We start from the raw sequence: 16,682 nt of genomic DNA, 5'->3' as shown, positions 1-16,682 counted from the left end.
AAAGGAAGGAAAGACACGATTACAAAGAGTTACAGTGGCAACAGCTCAGTAAACACACACACGGTTATTAATAAAGCAGATCACAAGCTCATGGGTTCATAATCCAGACATGTCAGGAATCCTTAAAGGACAGTTAGAAGTATTTATCAGTTGGACAGAAATCAGTAAAAACAAAGGTAGCAAGCGGGGCTTTATTTAATAAATTATTTTCCATGTCACTGTGAGCAATCCATTTTCACTCCTTATAGCAACAGAGCTCTTTGACAGCAGTTCAAAATGTCTTAAGAAGAAACTGATGAGCTGTTCTCTGCCAAAATGTCTACGTGAGTGTCTGTGTGTGGGTTGTTGCTCTCTGAAGTTGTACCCTGAGCATGCTGGGAGAGGACAAACTTCCTGATGAGCTTGTCAGTGGCCTGCGTGTACAGGGACAAGGCGTAACGCAGAGACTGCAAATCGGGACTTTTCTCTAGGAACGTCTTCTTCAGACCAACGCCACCCGCATGGAAATATTGCTGGTTAACAGATAAAACACACACACGGGTTACTGGACAGCACAAAATGAGATCCAAGACAATATGAGCTGCAGAGTGAAGGAGGGCTATGAACTGAGGAGTTCATTAAGGTTTCCCTCTAGGTGAGGACGAGATATAGATAGCAAACCATGTAAATAACTTTTGTTTTGTTTACAACTGATCTAACATTTTTGTTATGTCCAGAATTTGGAAGAAAAACTAACTAAAACTAAATTAATAACAATTTAATACATTTTACATGACTGAAATGTGTGTTATTGCACCCTTCTGCAAAAAGCGACATTCTTATGTGAAGGTATAGATGGGCTTTCCTGCTGGGAGACTGTCATGTTTGTGATGTGTTCAAGTGTCTTTTTTATTGCTCAGTTTGTGGCAAGGTGATAAGATGCAGAAGGAGGCCTTTTGCAGCAGCTGCTTCTTGACATCAGTTTGGCGACTAAAAGTTGTTAGATGTAATTCTTTTTCTGCAGTCAGTAATATGGAATGCATTAATATGCAAATCAGCCGCGCTTCTGAGGAGTTGGGTGTGTTGCTGAGTTGAGACAGACAATGTCTGTGAAAAGACACAAACTGTAGGAGAGGAAAGCCCAGAGCCTCCTTTGCAAATGAGAAAGCTCCAACACACAGAGAGGGGTCTGCGTTGAGGGGATTTGCAGTGCGGAGGGAGGGGAGGGATAATTCGGCTCTAAAAATCAATGCTCAGCAAGTGTCACAGACAAAATGACATTCTGGGGGATTCTTGTGTTTTGTGGAGAAAAAGATCCATCAAAGGTGACAGAGATCTGACAAGCAGCGAGAGCTGATGCTGCAGTTCTTGAGCACGGAGACAAACATGCAGGCAATACACATCAAAAACTCAGAATGAGAGTCTTATGTCCCAGGAGTCACTTCTGTTTGGTTTGTTTAAATTGAGAAGATGTAGTCATACTGAGTTGTCACAAAAAAGCCTTTTTTTAAATGAACTGTTTTAAGAGTTTTAAAACTCAGACTAAAGTCATTGTTACATAAATCTGATTTTTAAGTCATTAGCTCTGAAAATGTACACCCACCCAACAAGTTGAATTATTTTATTGAGTTACTTTAATTCAAAATTCCTGCAGCTTATTAGTATTTGTTTATTTCTCTCTTTTTTCAACTATTTATTTATTCATATTTGTGCATATTCTATTTTTTTCTGGATGTTCCTTTGATGAAAATTGCAACTCTGATGTGCATTATTTGTAAAAGCGGTGGTTATTTAATCTTATTTACTTATAAACCTTAATATTAGAAAGAAAGTTGTACCGCCTTTTTTATTTGTACAATGTAATGTGAGTCATATGACTGTACAATTTAAAAAAACTAATTTGAAAAAAAAAATACCTACAGCTTCAATCCACATCTGTACGGTATCAGATGAAAATACTCAGGAACGGGAATGACTGCTTGGGTCGGTCATATCCTATTTTCCTGCATACAAAATGTTATGGTAACTAGCCTTACGCACAAAATGTTATTGTAACTAGTGACTTCGCCTCGAATCTTGATATAAATAATACATGACATGTGATGGTCAAAAAGCAGAAAAGCTTGACAGAAATGTGTTAAAGGCAGGTTAGTAGTGTCCGACAAGCGAACCTAGAATAGGTTAAAATTATTCAAAATAAGAGATATAAAATTGCCCTTAACTGTCATTTAATGGTGGTGACCTCAAAACACCCAACAGGTGTCATACCTTAATAGTATCTAGCGCCAGCTCTATGACTGCACACTGTTTGGGAGTCAGAGCTTTGGCCTCCTCCCGGCCCATGTGTTCCTGCAAAACAAAAATTGCAAAAGAGTTAACATGTATTAATATAAAAAAATTCACTGGTATTTCACTGGTTTCGCTGCCATCTGCATGAGTTACCTTGAGTTTGGAGAGTTGACCCAACTCCTTAGCAGCATTGAAGATCATCTGGGTTCCCTGAAAAGAGAGAGACCACAGTGAGAGAATAGATAAGAGTGGTTGCCAACTGTGACAGACGTCACACGTGCTGGCAGAGGGTTCATGTTAAAAGCAGTATTCCTTCATGTGTTTAAAAGCTATTCACACATACTTATAATGACCTGAGAGAAGAGTAGAAGAGTAGAAGCAAAATGAGAAAATGACAGGATAGATAGTTTACCGTACAATCATAGTTGAATTCACTAATGTACATGTACTGATATAGATGCACTGAATTTAAGACGTGCAGAGCATCAAGATGGAAAAGATGATGTAATTGCTTGTGTGCCTGTGTGTGTGTTCGTGGCGTTGTATTTGATACATTTTAGGGCCCATTTTCCAACAAATACTGTTTTGTGAGGACCCACTATTCCCACAGAAATGTTGTTTTTGCTTAGTGGTAAGGTTTAAGACTGAAGTGTGAATTTAGTTTAGGTCAGTTTTAGGATTAGGCATCTACTGGTGATGTTTAGGTTTAGGGCAGTGCTTCTCAAATAGTGGGGCGGGCTCCCTTTGGGGGGCGCGGTGCGATACCTGGGGGGGCGCGTGTGATCCTGGGAACAGGCTTTTTTTTTGGCCGAACTAGTATAAAGTGTAATTGCGCACAATAGGCGGCAGTGGCGCTCTCATTGTTACTTCTGTCACGTTTGCGACAGTGCAACATTTTACGACTTACAAGACAACAGGTTTGCCTTGGTTAGCAGTGTTAAGTCAACAAAAACCTCCGACTGCGTTCTGTCTATGGCCTCCGTTATTCAACAACCCCCAACATGAAAAAGTTTTTCACAGGGATGAAAAGAAAAGCGGAGAGAGACAAAGATAATGAGACAACAGAAAGTCAACCGAAAGCTAAGAAGAGGAAATACGACGAAGCGTATTTAGCTTGGCTTCACTGTGACTACAGTTGGAGAAGAGGAAAGACCGGTGTGTTTGCTGTGTCTAAAAATGCTCGCAGCGGACAGCATGAAGCCAAATAAATTAGCGCGTCACTTAAATACGTTACATCCCAATCACGCCGATAAGCCGCTAGAGTTTTTTCAGCGAAAAAATGTTATGCAGAGATGGATAGTCACGGTGAGGAGTGGGGGGCGCGAATAGTTTTCTTCTTGCTAGGGGGGGCGTAACGGAAAATAATTGAGAAGCACTGGTTTAGGGTAAGGGTCAGGCTATTGAAATAAATGAAAGGTGGAAGTCAATGCAAAGTCCTGGTGAAGAGATAGAAAGTGTGTGCATGTGTGTGTGTGTGTTTCTTACATACCGTCTGGTCTGTCAGTGTTGGAAGCACAATAGTTTTTTCCATCGTGTTCATCACAAGTTTCCACAGTTCCTTCAGCACTCTCTTCAGGACTGTCTTCTCACAGATCTTTGCAAACAGCGACAAGCTAAATCACAACAACACACGATCTGTCAACTCACTGGAGCAAAACACGTCAGAGATCTGTATTTCTATTTCTGTAGCATGTCTGAGGAAACGAGCTCGGAAAGTGTTTGGGGTATTAATAAAAAGATATGAAAACCCTTCCAACTGCTACAAGAATAAAATCTTACATAAAGAAAGAGATTACACAAAATGAGTGCTGGAAGATCTCTGTGTAGACAGTAGAAAAAAGACTGACAATCAACAATGAATGATTGAACTTTGCGCCCCGAGGCAACACTGTATAAAAAAACAGACGCCACTCTGTTGTGAAAATTACTGCCTGAACTCAGCAGCCCATCCTACGAACAGTCAGCAAAGATTCATTTTCCTTTCAGAATGGCAAGTTCAAACTTAACGTCATAAAGTCAATAAATAAAAAACATCCCGAAACGCTGCAGCGATCCCTTTACTCTACTCTTGCAAACAGATAAGTTAACATTTTAAATAATTTTGGAAAGCCATAAACGTTGCATCCTCAGATATATATCATCTTGTATATCAATAAAGGCACAGTTTGTAGCTAAAAAAGAAGATCGTATCATCTTTTTTGTGACATCTTGTATTTTTGTTGATGGGATTTTATTTTATTTTTTTTGCCCAAACTGCTTTGCCATAGTTCCACAGGGTTCTCTTCTTGGACCTTTCTTATTTGCACTTTTTGTTCATAACAGAACAACATAGTGCAATCCAAAACCCTATAACTGTATGTATATTTTTCTTAAAAGGGAGTCAGAACTGTTGACACACACATACTTATATGTTTTAAATGTAAATGAGATAATATGACAGGTGGTTCTTTTAGGACAGGAGTGTTCAATTATGGCACAGAGGCCACCTGCTGCCCTTTGAGTTATTCTGTCAGGTCGGCGACTGGAAATCACAAATCCTATAAATTTGGCTTGCTAGCACAAGTAGTTAACATGGTTAATTATTTTATTATCTTCTTTAAGATGAAAAATATTAGGTTGAACATAAAGCTTCTGCTGTCGGAGCCTCTTATTTGTTTAAAACAGTAACATCCAGTCTTGCTCACTTGCTGTCCAGGAAGTCCATGATTGGTTGCAGGACGTTGTCAGCCTCCTGAACCACACTTCCATTTGCAGGGACTGTCTGACCTTTCACCTGGGCTAGGATGTCCCCCATCTGCCTCACGTTATCTTCAATCTGGGGCTGGAAGCTATCATGACACCCCAGAGAAAAATAAACGTGAGCACACACTTTGAAGTTAGTGGCAGAAAAAAATTTTCTGACTGGTTTTATGTAGAAAGAAACAGAAATACCCACCTGACAGCAAAGATACGGCTGAGGTCATCCATGACGCTGTTAAGTTTGTTCTGGAGCTCCTTCAGGAAGTCACTTGCCTCCAAGTTGAGCTTCAGCAAAGACATAGACGTTCAACATATCATTTACAGGAAATCACATACACAGTGCCTAGCAGAAGTATTCATATCTCTGAAACATTTTTGATTTTGTCACATCACAACCAAAAACTTCAGTGTATTTATTAGGGTTTTGGTGTAATCGACAAACACGAAGCAGTGGATGACTGTGATGTGGAAGTAAAGGAATGGTTGAGACTTCAAATAGTTCAGGAGTGTCCAAAGTGAGTCCTTGAGGGCCGAAATCCTTCTCTGTTTTAACATACTGGATCAAATGATGGCTCGTCAGCGGTTCTCTGCAGAACTTTGAGGCTCTGAGTGGGTAGTAACCCACCCTATCTTGGATCTCTGGATTTATGCTGAATTAACTGAATATTTAATGATTATCTGACTACTGGAGGCAATTGTTTAATCTGGATTTTATTTATCGGTATCCCAGTAAAGGAGCAGATATTATTTGTAAATAAATTTAAAGCCATGTATTACTATGTATCAATTCCTCAATAATGTGTTGGTCTAGCACATGAAATCCCTATAAAAAATAAATTACAAAATATTTTTTGGTTGTAATGTGGTTAAAATGTGGGAAAGTTCAACATCATTGAATATTTTTGCAAGACACTGTAGATGGAAAACTTACATCTTTCCCTCCCATGGCTTCAAACATCTTCTCCAGCTGAACCCGAAGCTGCTGGATGTTATTGATTATGATACATGGCTGAAAGGAGGGAAAAAAGAAAATCATCACACAAAGACCTAAAAACACACACACACCCACACACATCTCTTACTTCGCTTCCATAGTTTCTCTTTTCCATTTCCACATCTTCTCCTACCTATGTGCTGAAATCAATCATATTGAGGTCCCTTTAACAGTCATCTAAATGCAGCTTCTTTTGCAAAACCACATAGAGTCTTGGGGCAGAAGAAGCTGTGGTTTCTGTAATTACTGCTTCTCTTGGGGGGTTCTGGTCTCTGTGGGAGTGTAGTTTACTTTCCCCTCCAAGTGTGTACCACTTTGAGCTAATTACACAGCAGCCTTAATTCACTCTAAGTCTCAGCACTTGAAATGAAGAGTGGTTTAACGTACCTAAATAAATTAACATGACCACAAACATCTTAAAAATACAGCTACAATTACACAAACTTAAATCAGATGTCTATATATTTATGTCCTTACCACTTTCTCTTTCTTGACATGATTTGGAAAGTCTTTCGCTATGATGTCTGCATAAGAAAGCAGGACATTGCCGATAGTCTGAAAGAAGGAAACCACATGAAGGCATGGTACATTAAAAACTGACGTAGAAATGTTCAGAAAGAGCAGATGGAGAAAAAAGTCACCTTGGCGAATCTCTTCATGTAGTTGCCGACAATCTGAGGGTCGGGACATTCCAACTTGCGAATGATTTCAAAGCTCTGATTGAGCTGGGAGAACACGTCCACAACCGAACAGGAGAACAAAGCGTGCTCCGACGTGACCTGGAACTGGAGATCAAGAGGCACAGGTTGGTGGTGGTGGTGGTTAAGGGAGTTGATTTGCGATGCAGATGCAATCAGAAAACACTTATAGTGTTTTCCCAACACTATAAGTGAGAGGTTTTATTCCCCACGAGGGCCTCCATCGAATGCAGAAACAATGAAACTATGTCCTGCTCACTGGCTGTGACTGGAATCAAAACACTTGTGGGTCGGATTCTCTGAAAGTGTTTGGAAACGGAGGGATGTTTGGGTAATCAAAGGGCTATGATCGGGAAAAGTACCCTCATTAGCAGCCCAGCCATTAGCCCAGAGCTGAATAGCGTTAAGGTACGCAACTGAGCCCAGGGACCTCCATCTCGCTGACGCAGGAAAGCAGAAGCTGCCTTGGGCAACAGTAATTGGACCCAAAGGATCTATGACATATGATATGGGAGACTCTTCAGCTGCTTCGTATCGATCTTCTTGCTGTGTGGGTACGTAGGTGTGAGACGGCAAGCGTGAGCCATTCCATCGTACATGTGTGTTTACACTAACTCGCACTGAAGCATCTGCTGTGCTCCACAGTGAAGTGTTTTCCACAAGCTTTTGCTATCTTGTCATCATCGATTGCATTGAGGCCTCCAATCTGCTGCTCACAGCCTGAAATGTGCGGAGTAGCAGAATTTAATTTGCATAAGAGAAAACCATGAATATTTTACTACTTACTTTTAGGGGAGCTTATCTTGGAGATCACATCCAAGTTGCTGCCTCAGCAGAATTCAATTTAAATTACTTACATATTACTTTCCAATACTTGCTTAGGCTTTTAAATGTGAATTATAGGGTATTTTCACCGGTAGACTGGGTTCGATTGGGGACCAAAATTGGAACAATTGTTAAATTTTCAGCTGCGGTTTGTTGTCACCACACAAACCAAACCCTTTGAGAGTCCTCTTTCCAGAAGAAGATGCCCAGCACAACTTCCTTCTTCAAAAATATAATCATAAATGGAGTTTACCAGTTGTAGGATTTCTTTTTAGTCTCTTTAGTAAAAAGACAATGAGCCACTTCTCTCTAGCTTGAGTTTTTATTTTGGTTGTATTTACCCAGAATTCCCTATAGTTCAGTTCCTTTTTATGAAGCTGTCTAAGGTTCACTTGCATCCACATATTAAGTTTAATCATGCCAAAGCTCACCTTAATTGTGCAGAGGCCTAAGTTTTCACCTCCCCAAACAAACCATACTTTCTATTCGAACAAACTAGAGTTTGATTACCTAGAAATGTCATAACCCTGTGTTTTTTTAAGGTGAAAAACTTACCCCATCTTTCTTGTCTCTCTCCAGTGCGCCATGAAGAAAATCTCTGGAAACTTCCTCGTTTTCGTCCAACCACATGTCGACGAATGGCTCGAACCAGCTGCACAGCGAAGAGCAAACCGGCGCAAGATAAATCTTCCCGTCAGGGCGGTAAATAGGACAGGAGAGGCGTCTTGCAACATAGAAAACACTCACGCTGGATATTCGGGTACGTGCTTCTGGAAAGTGGGCAACTCCTTGCAGTACTCATTATAAAGCCACTTCACCTTGAAGTGCAAATTCATGTAGTCTGCACTTTTACACAGGCGGTTCTTCTCATGCTCTAAATATCACACAGGGAGACAAAATAAGGAGAAGCTCACACTTTCTTTGTTTCTTTTCACACAAACATTGTCTGGTAAATTTATTTTACACCCCACTGGCTTTTTTACACATTCTCCTGCTACAGTCAAACATCAATGTACTTGATAGGGATTTTGTGCGATAAAGCAGTGTACAACTGTGAAATGGAAGAAAAATGTAAAATGTTATTCAAGATTTTTATAGATAACATATAAATAGCACCGCTGGAGATAGGCAACAGCACCCTTGCGACCCGAGTAGGTACAAGCATATATGCTAATTGATGGATAAAATATGAATACTATCCTTAATTTGATCTATTTTGATACTGCTAAATAAAACTCATGACCATTAATTGCTTTCAAAATTCAACAAATTAGTAAATGCGCGACTCTGAAGGAGCCGCAGAGATCCACAACTCACATGGAAAAATCTGTTAACAGGACAATTATTTGTCTGGCCTTAATGGAAGCGAGTCAAGAAGAAACCCAAAAGATGTTTTATTTCAAGTTTTTTACTTATTAAACCTTTATTTAACCAGGGGGGTTATTAAGAACAAATTTCTATTTACAATAATAACCTGGCAAAAGTGAAAGAAAGTCTCCCACAAGAAATGGGTAAATTTGAATCGTAACTCAAAAGATTTGCAGTTATACTTGCAGCAAAAATTTACGCCACATCTTTCAGATTTTTACTTGATGATTATAAGATTATAATGCATACAAATGTGTTAAAACTTTGATGTCACTTTCCCAATTGCGCACAACTTTCTCTTGGTTTATCACATAAAATCCCAATAAAATACATTGAAGATAGTGGTTGTTCAACTTCAAAGGCAAAGTAATTTACAAGCCACTGTATTATTAATATGTCCGTGTTTCTTTGATTTAAGAAACAAAGAGATAAATATTATTCTGTGATATTTACAACTTACCTTCCATGGCGTATTTCATATCTTGTGCAAACATGTTCCACATGACTTCTGCACTGATCTTACCCACATTGAGTTCTTGGGGAAACCTATAAGAGACAATGAAGCCAGTTGTGTCTATTTTAGTCTTGAAATCCAGTAATGGTGCTGTGTTACTGAACAAGAGGCTCATTTATATCCATCAGCACTTTTTCTGCCTATGTCTAGAAACCACAGAACTCTAAAATCTCTTGAGGAATAAGGAAATAAACAAGCTGCAATTATCCTCATTGTTTCTCAAAACAATGCCCATGGGCTCTTTTCTTTTAATCATCATAAATATTAAAATAAATGCCTTCTTTTTTACTGGTTTCCTTTTCAAAAAGCTAAACTAAGGCAGGTTCACTGTTGTGAACAGTTTCCAATAAAGCTGCGATCTAATAACACTTTTCACAGTACAACTACAATAGATGCAATGGAAACACACTCACTGATTAAGGCAAGGAGTGTAAGAGTTCTTATCTTCCTCTATTATGGAAACAATCAGTGTGATGAGTTTTGACCAGAAGTCCAGATTTTTGATGCTGGGACCCTGTTCATCTGGAGGAACGGCTTTCGACTGCAAACAGAAAGATGAATGAGAAAGTTGACACACATAAGGAGTTTATAAAGACAACAAGGGAAGAATATGGACAAGGATGTGCATGAGCGCTGATCGGGCAGTATGGACCTGCTTCATACGTATAAACTCACCGGGTCTGTCTGATATTCCCTGTTGTACAGGTCGTGGCAGTTGTTGAAGATGTACTCGTAGGTAGAGTTGAGACAGGCTTTTACACAGTCCTTCACCACCTGACTTGCCCTGGGGGGACTCTGCAACTCCTGGACCTGAACACAAACAAGAATAACCATATGGTGGAGTCAAAACAATGCCATGAAGTAGCTGTCAAACTCACAGTGCTTCGGCAGGAGGCTACCTCACAGTAGCTATCTCAATGAAACAACTGACATGTAGAGATCCAGTTTCATGCTTGGTAAACTTATACTGATTCAGAATATATCTCCAGGCTAATCTCTAAAAATTATTCGATCTGTCATGTTTAATTAGAAGGTAATATTTTCAAAAGGTGTAAAAATATCAACTTTCAGATGTGTGTGTGCTCACCTTCATCCTGAAAAATGTGATGCTCGTCAGCAGGTCGACAGTAGACTTAAGGTCTTGCAGTCTTTCAGGACTGCTGGCGGGGAAGTTATTCTTGGAGCGCAGACAAACAGAAAGGCCGTAAGAAACTGCAGCATCAGCATAAATATCCACAACGCTTTCATCACAGTCTAAAAACACACAGGAATGCCTAAAAATAGCCCATGCAAAGGCAGTCAGCGGGAGACAGATAATCAACTGCACTCGTGAGGCTGCTTAAAGCAGCATGTAAATTAGAATCAGCAGTCAGTACCCGATACATGGACAGGTCGATCCTCAGGGAGTTGTGAAGCTGATCCAGCAGTTTGACAAACCGTTCTTTCTGCAGAGAAAAACAGAGCAGCTGTTACTGTCTGAAAGCACAAAGCCAGGCCTGGGTTTATTAGGTCTCACATCGTTTCAGTGCACATGAACACCTCAGTTTTGATTCTCGTAAATTTTCTTAGTGCTGCACTTGAGCTGTTCTCACTTTTGCTTTTTATGTTCCTCTAAATTAATGTCCCAATTAACAACAAGATAATTGAGCTTTGGCGTTTATAAATTGAGTCAGAGTCTGCATCACTGTTGCAATGAGTTATATCCAATGTCTAATCCTTTTTGACATTTTGGTCTCTTTAAATTTATAGAGACTGTACAAGAATCAAAATTTTCTTTAGCTGTCCAATGGTATGTTCGCCTAAATCTCATCTGATTACCCAGTCTGCGCCATCATGACACCTACACAACGTCCAGTGGAGCTGAATTCAGATTGAGAGAGAAAAGTTTCCCTTCAGAGTCATGAAGAGATCTGATTGACTTTTCTCATTTGTTTGTGGAAACTGTATTCTTGTTTGGATCGTACATTATGCCACAAGCTCTTTCAAGGTTTTCTGTTTCTTCAATGCCATGGGCAGGTGCTAAAGGTTACTTAGTACATTTTTAGCTCTCCAAATGATCCAAAGTGAAGTCCCTCCCAAGCCGTCTGGTGACCTGGGTCAGAACAGTCCGCCTGCCGGTCTCAGAGTGATCTCAGAGATGAAGGTGGGAACAGCATGAACAAACCCACAAACTTGTGTTCAGAATGAGATGATGAAATAGCACAAAGTATAGCTGCCTCTGTTCTCATGGTGTCGCTTTGGGGGTTGAAAGCTGACAGATTAAGGTAGGTTCTAAAGGTGGATTTGAACTTTTTCTCACTCAAAGGTTAAAAATTAGACTGTAAAACCCTGTTCTTTAATCACTCATAACAGTATTAATAAATATAGGCTCTTTAATAATAAAAAAAATAATCCAGTTTCCTTATCAAGAATCTTCTGTTTTAGCTCTAGTATGTAGAATGAAAGTGTAAAGTATCATTTTATTTTTTGATGCAATTTTTTTGTATTTTATTTTTTGTGTTAATCTTTGGTAAATAGATAGATGTATATCTTGGTCATTCTTGCTTTTTTTCATCTATGAATTAATTGTTGATTACCAGACACTCAAAATACTTAAAAAAATAAATTCAGATAAATATACTGTAATTTCCTTGCTTCTTCTTATGCTGCAGAGATTATTCAGTGGAATTGAGACTAATTGATATTTGACAAACAGTTTATCACATTGGTTTATGAGCCAACATATAATTAAACATAGTTTAACCAAGTCAAGAGCAGCACAGTACATGTAGTTGACCATGTGCAGCTCCAGTTTTTAAAAGCATCATTATCTATTTATCACATATCTTCTATCAAAGTTTTTTTTCTTTTTTTTTTTATGGGACTTACACCAAAGTTTGATGCAGCGAATCTGTCCGAGGCAGAAACATTGTTGGAAGATTGGGTGGTGTGGGCGTAGTAGGCGTTGATGTTGGCGAGGAGAGTGCTCATCACAGCTGGCACTCCTGGGCACATGTACTTAGACGACAAGCAGGCAAAGTGGCTGAAAATTGTAACAAGGCCATTTAGTAATATTTTCTCTTCTTTCCCCACGTTTTATTCTTAGATATCTAGTAAATTAAACATATGGCTCAATGTATTAATAAGTTAGGTACTGACGTCATGGCCTGGTAGATGGATTCTACTCCGTATCTCATGGCAAACTCATCCACGATCTCCTGTGCAGTTTCATCAAAGTACACCTTCCAGGCATCATCACCTTTGGCTTCTGGGATCTTTACTACACCTCCGTTTTGGTCCTCAGTGGTGTACTGGAATAAGTGCTGAACACAGACAAATAAAAAAGTTAATACATTTTAATGTCTTAAGATTTTCTTTTTAACAATATTAGTAGCAGCTGTTGTGTTAGTAAAAAATGTGTTATTGTTGCATGCTTAATGGTGTAGCTGAAACAATCGAGATGATAAAACTATTTCTCCATCACGCTGACCTCGTGCAGACAGGTGTACTGCACATGGTAAGGAGCTACAGTCTCTTCTCCTTTGATTTCCACACTTATGTGCATCCGGATGGCCCCCGACACAGCAGACTTATCTGTTCTCTTATCTGTTACATAAATATGAGATGCACACACTTCATTAGTAGGGTGAAATCTCCTGGATTTACAACAGACAAGCTTTTCAGCTATATGTTTCTCTGGCTCTTATCTGACTCACTGCTCCTGTCATCCATTTCTAATCCGTTATTGTGCAGAACTCACCCAGGTTGTACCAAACATCCATCTCCCCGCTCAGAGTGCGCACTTCGATGATGGTCTGACCCAGGAAGTCATCGCTCTCACGTTTGAACCTCTGTTTTACACGGGACTTGATGTCGTCATCTTCATCCCAGACGCGGACCTTGATCCGGTCAGAAGAGTTGTGGCACTCACTGGACGAGACCGAAGCAACACAGACATCAAAAATTAGGAATCTTGAATTCAAATGCTAGCAAAAATAAAACTTAATTAAACGATGCTTTTTAAAGTGAGCATAAAATGATGTCTAAATCTGTCATAGTTCGCTGCAGTACTCACAAGTGAAAGCTCTCTTCCCAAACTGGGTTCAGGTTGCCATAAATGGTTTTGGTCCTTTTCTTTGTCTTTCCAACTTGGACAGTTACATAAGGGTCACTGGAGCCTGTTTTGTCTTTAGCCTGAAGACCTTGAGCACAAGCCACTAAAGAAAGAGATCATAAAGACAAAGCTAAAAACACTGACAGTATAGAATACGTTTTACTATAAAACAACAATCAAGTGATATTTTGCTGTATTATTTTAGTGGCTTTTCACATCTCCCCTAAGGCAATAACACAACTGAAACTAACATAAAGTATTGCACATTTGTCAAGTGGAAACATAACGTTGAATTGTTTTCCACCGATAAAAATCTGACATGTGTGGCATGCATGCAGATTCAGTCATCTACATTTTGATGCCCCAAAATTAAATGCACAAAGTAGTAGCAGTAATAATAGCAGCTACTGGATCCTAAATAGTTGTTAAGTAAGTGATTGCAGTTCAACTGAAACATTGTGGTAAGACTTAAAACCTGGAGCACCTGTTCGGATAGATGCAGGTTTCTGTGACCTTCTTTACCAAATGAGTCTGAAACAAACCTGTAATGCTAATCTTTGCTGACCACTTGGAGGTCCCGTCGAGCACGCTCTGTTTGATCTGTTTCATCTGTGTGCTGTGCATCGTCTTGTCCAATCCAAACACTTCTTGGATTAGCTCAAAGATTTCTGGTTTATTCCTCTCTCTGATCTTCATGCGGTCCTTCAGTACCATTATGATGTTCTGTGTCCGATCCTCTGCGCCGTGCTTGGAGCTCTTTTCTGCGGCTCCTGATGTGGCAAAAGCATTGCAATGCAGGAAGACAAGTTGCAATTGTGAATATTTCTTGCACTGAACCTCATTCCAGGCAATAACTCTCTTTAAAGCTCCACACTTTAAATAGCAACAGATCGAATTTCAATGTCTTTGGCAGCTTTTGGCTGTTTCCAAAACCAAAACCATCTAATTATCCCACTTAACCACTAGATCTGATTATTGAGTGGATGTAAATAGCGCCACAATTTGGGCAACATATTTTAAAATAAGCCCTTTGGAACCAGGAGAAATTCAATAAGCATATCATAAAAGATGGTAAAATCAAGGCAGCAGCTTAAAAGTCTCTCGTTGTGGAACAAAATTAGAAAAAAACAGTTTGTATGATAAGTCTGTGGGGAGACAAAAGAGGAAAAAGGAGGCCGGGTTGTGACAGCACATTACTCAGCAGACAAATTGGAAAGGAAGAGGGAGGAGAATGTGAGAGTGGATAGAGGACAAGAATAATGGGATGTCAATCTGGCACCAGGAAGCAGAGTTTGGGTGGAGGACATAATTAAAGATGCAAACGCTTATGTGCAAATATCTGTGTGATCTTACTCTGCAGACAGTCGGCATTAAGCAGATCCTGGCACTTTTCGTGGCATTTAACGCCGCACTCGGAGCAGCGCATGCCCTGCCGCGCGATCCCCCACAGCAGCCCCTCGCATTCGTAGCAGTATGTGGGGGTGGTGGCAGTCCACACTTCAAAGTTATGTGGAGTGGTGGAGGAGATCGGGTAAATTAAAGCCTGCAGGGTCTTCTTATACACGTGGCTCTTCTGCAGGCACAATGATGGGAGGAGAGAGATGCAAGTTTTATTCCTGCAGTGATAATTTCCTGGAAAATCTTGAGAACTGTGACAAACAGCTGTGAGGAGAGAAAACCCACCAGCTCCTCATTGCCAAGAGTGGTTGAAGCCATGGCCGAGGTGATTCCAGCTTTGCGAGAGTTCTGCACCAGAGACTGGAGACAAGAGAACGACAAAATGACACACACTCACATCTGAATATTTACAACAGTTTAGATTTTCTGGATGATATTAAATGATGATTAAATACTCACCATAGCCTAATGAGCCCATGCCATAATGAAACAGACAGAAAAACAAAAGGAAATAATTGTTTTAAAATATGTTTGTGCTGCAAAATTCTCATCACTTTTAAACACAATTGCAACACTAAGGCAGGGTGTAGCAGGAGCGTTGTGTGAGGATCGATTATTCTTTAACAGATTCTGGGATTTTGTCAGAAGACACGATATCAAATATGTAACTAATAGTGAATAAATCTTTCATTAAAACTTGTTTCAGTTCTGTGCAAAATCAGGACAGAGAGAAAGGTACAACTTTCAGTACAACAACAACATGGAGCAAAATGCCAAAGAGGCAACCCCAGGAGCTGATGAATTTGTAAGGAGGATCTGTGGAGATTAATAGTAGAGCTTGGGTGTGTTTGTCTTTTTTCTGTTTGTTTTTCTCATTTAATTTTAAATTTTAAAGTCCCAGAAATGGTTGATTTTCTTTGTGAATTAACACGTCAATTTTAACCCCAGATGGAGAGACAAGAAATAAAAGAAATTAGATATTTTTTTAAATTGTGTTGATATACAATCTTTAAATACTAAGAAAGACTGATTACCATCTGCTTCAAGATTTTAATCAATACAAGTGTGGCATATATACAGTAATGCTTTGTGTTGTTGCTTTCTTGTCGTTTCTCACCAGATCTCTGACGAGAGGAATTGCTTTTCTCTTGCGAAGGTCAGGCATGCTGTCAATACTATAGAGCGCACCTCCCATTCTGTAAAAACACAATGTCACATCAATATATATTTATTAAACTGGTAATAGCTCTTTCTAGCTCCAGAAAAACTACAAAAACAATGTAGCCATGAAATAGTTTTTGAGCCTGAGAAGCTAATGTATCTATTTTTAATCACTGCTTCTAATGCTATGTAACATGAGGACTTCTCAAGGACTTAACTGGAAAATGTAATTACCCCAGCCTCCTCCTCTAAATACTAATCACAGCTCTCCACACTCCTTTATATGATTGCTTTTTTGGGGGCTTACTTGTCAATTCTTCAGAAGGCATCTGCAGTTTTCACAACTTGCTCCGCCTAAAGTGTAAAAAGCCCTGCAGATAGAACTGGAGTAGCTTTGCGATATATAAAAGATTCCTACACAGTTTCCATTTCAAAATTTCATACATTTTGCATTTTTTAATAAACCTTTGAATATGATAAAATTGTCCTGAACTGATTGTACAGAGTTTGGGATTTATTGTCTGAAACAATCCAACACTGAAGCTGGCTTTGGATTTCACAGTGTGGTAAAGGAGTATGTTGCTGATTTTTATCATCTGTACTAAATTAGATCAACTGTCATTT

The 16,682-nt window shown here is 39.4% G+C and overlaps 1 protein-coding gene across 1 annotated transcript in view; it reads right to left on the bottom strand.

The window, feature by feature from the left end:
* The window catches only part of LOC129361856 (protein unc-13 homolog A-like), a 44,441-nt gene that overhangs the window by 6,466 nt on the left and 21,293 nt on the right, over positions 1 to 16,682 (bottom strand). Inside the window, exons 14-39 of the mRNA XM_055033014.1 lie at positions 16,015 to 16,093; positions 15,357 to 15,362; positions 15,183 to 15,257; positions 14,853 to 15,072; positions 14,042 to 14,269; positions 13,461 to 13,602; positions 13,146 to 13,315; positions 12,876 to 12,991; positions 12,545 to 12,708; positions 12,275 to 12,428; positions 10,783 to 10,851; positions 10,494 to 10,583; positions 10,082 to 10,216; positions 9,820 to 9,947; positions 9,353 to 9,438; positions 8,272 to 8,398; positions 8,080 to 8,176; positions 6,643 to 6,786; positions 6,479 to 6,556; positions 5,939 to 6,016; positions 5,204 to 5,292; positions 4,953 to 5,096; positions 3,758 to 3,881; positions 2,422 to 2,478; positions 2,248 to 2,328; positions 365 to 512 (exon numbers count right to left, since the gene is read on the bottom strand). Of these exons, the coding sequence (XP_054888989.1) occupies positions 365 to 512; positions 2,248 to 2,328; positions 2,422 to 2,478; positions 3,758 to 3,881; positions 4,953 to 5,096; positions 5,204 to 5,292; positions 5,939 to 6,016; positions 6,479 to 6,556; positions 6,643 to 6,786; positions 8,080 to 8,176; positions 8,272 to 8,398; positions 9,353 to 9,438; positions 9,820 to 9,947; positions 10,082 to 10,216; positions 10,494 to 10,583; positions 10,783 to 10,851; positions 12,275 to 12,428; positions 12,545 to 12,708; positions 12,876 to 12,991; positions 13,146 to 13,315; positions 13,461 to 13,602; positions 14,042 to 14,269; positions 14,853 to 15,072; positions 15,183 to 15,257; positions 15,357 to 15,362; positions 16,015 to 16,093 (3,029 nt within the window). The remainder of the gene's footprint in view (positions 1 to 364; positions 513 to 2,247; positions 2,329 to 2,421; positions 2,479 to 3,757; positions 3,882 to 4,952; positions 5,097 to 5,203; positions 5,293 to 5,938; positions 6,017 to 6,478; positions 6,557 to 6,642; positions 6,787 to 8,079; positions 8,177 to 8,271; positions 8,399 to 9,352; positions 9,439 to 9,819; positions 9,948 to 10,081; positions 10,217 to 10,493; positions 10,584 to 10,782; positions 10,852 to 12,274; positions 12,429 to 12,544; positions 12,709 to 12,875; positions 12,992 to 13,145; positions 13,316 to 13,460; positions 13,603 to 14,041; positions 14,270 to 14,852; positions 15,073 to 15,182; positions 15,258 to 15,356; positions 15,363 to 16,014; positions 16,094 to 16,682) is intronic.

The sequence above is a fragment of the Poeciliopsis prolifica genome, unplaced genomic scaffold, assembly GCF_027474105.1.
Source record: "Poeciliopsis prolifica strain line A6 unplaced genomic scaffold, Auburn_PproV2 SCAFFOLD008, whole genome shotgun sequence".
In the NCBI taxonomy this organism is placed as follows: Eukaryota; Metazoa; Chordata; class Actinopteri; order Cyprinodontiformes; family Poeciliidae; genus Poeciliopsis; species Poeciliopsis prolifica.
This window is presented reverse-complemented; position numbering and strand designations above follow the sequence as displayed.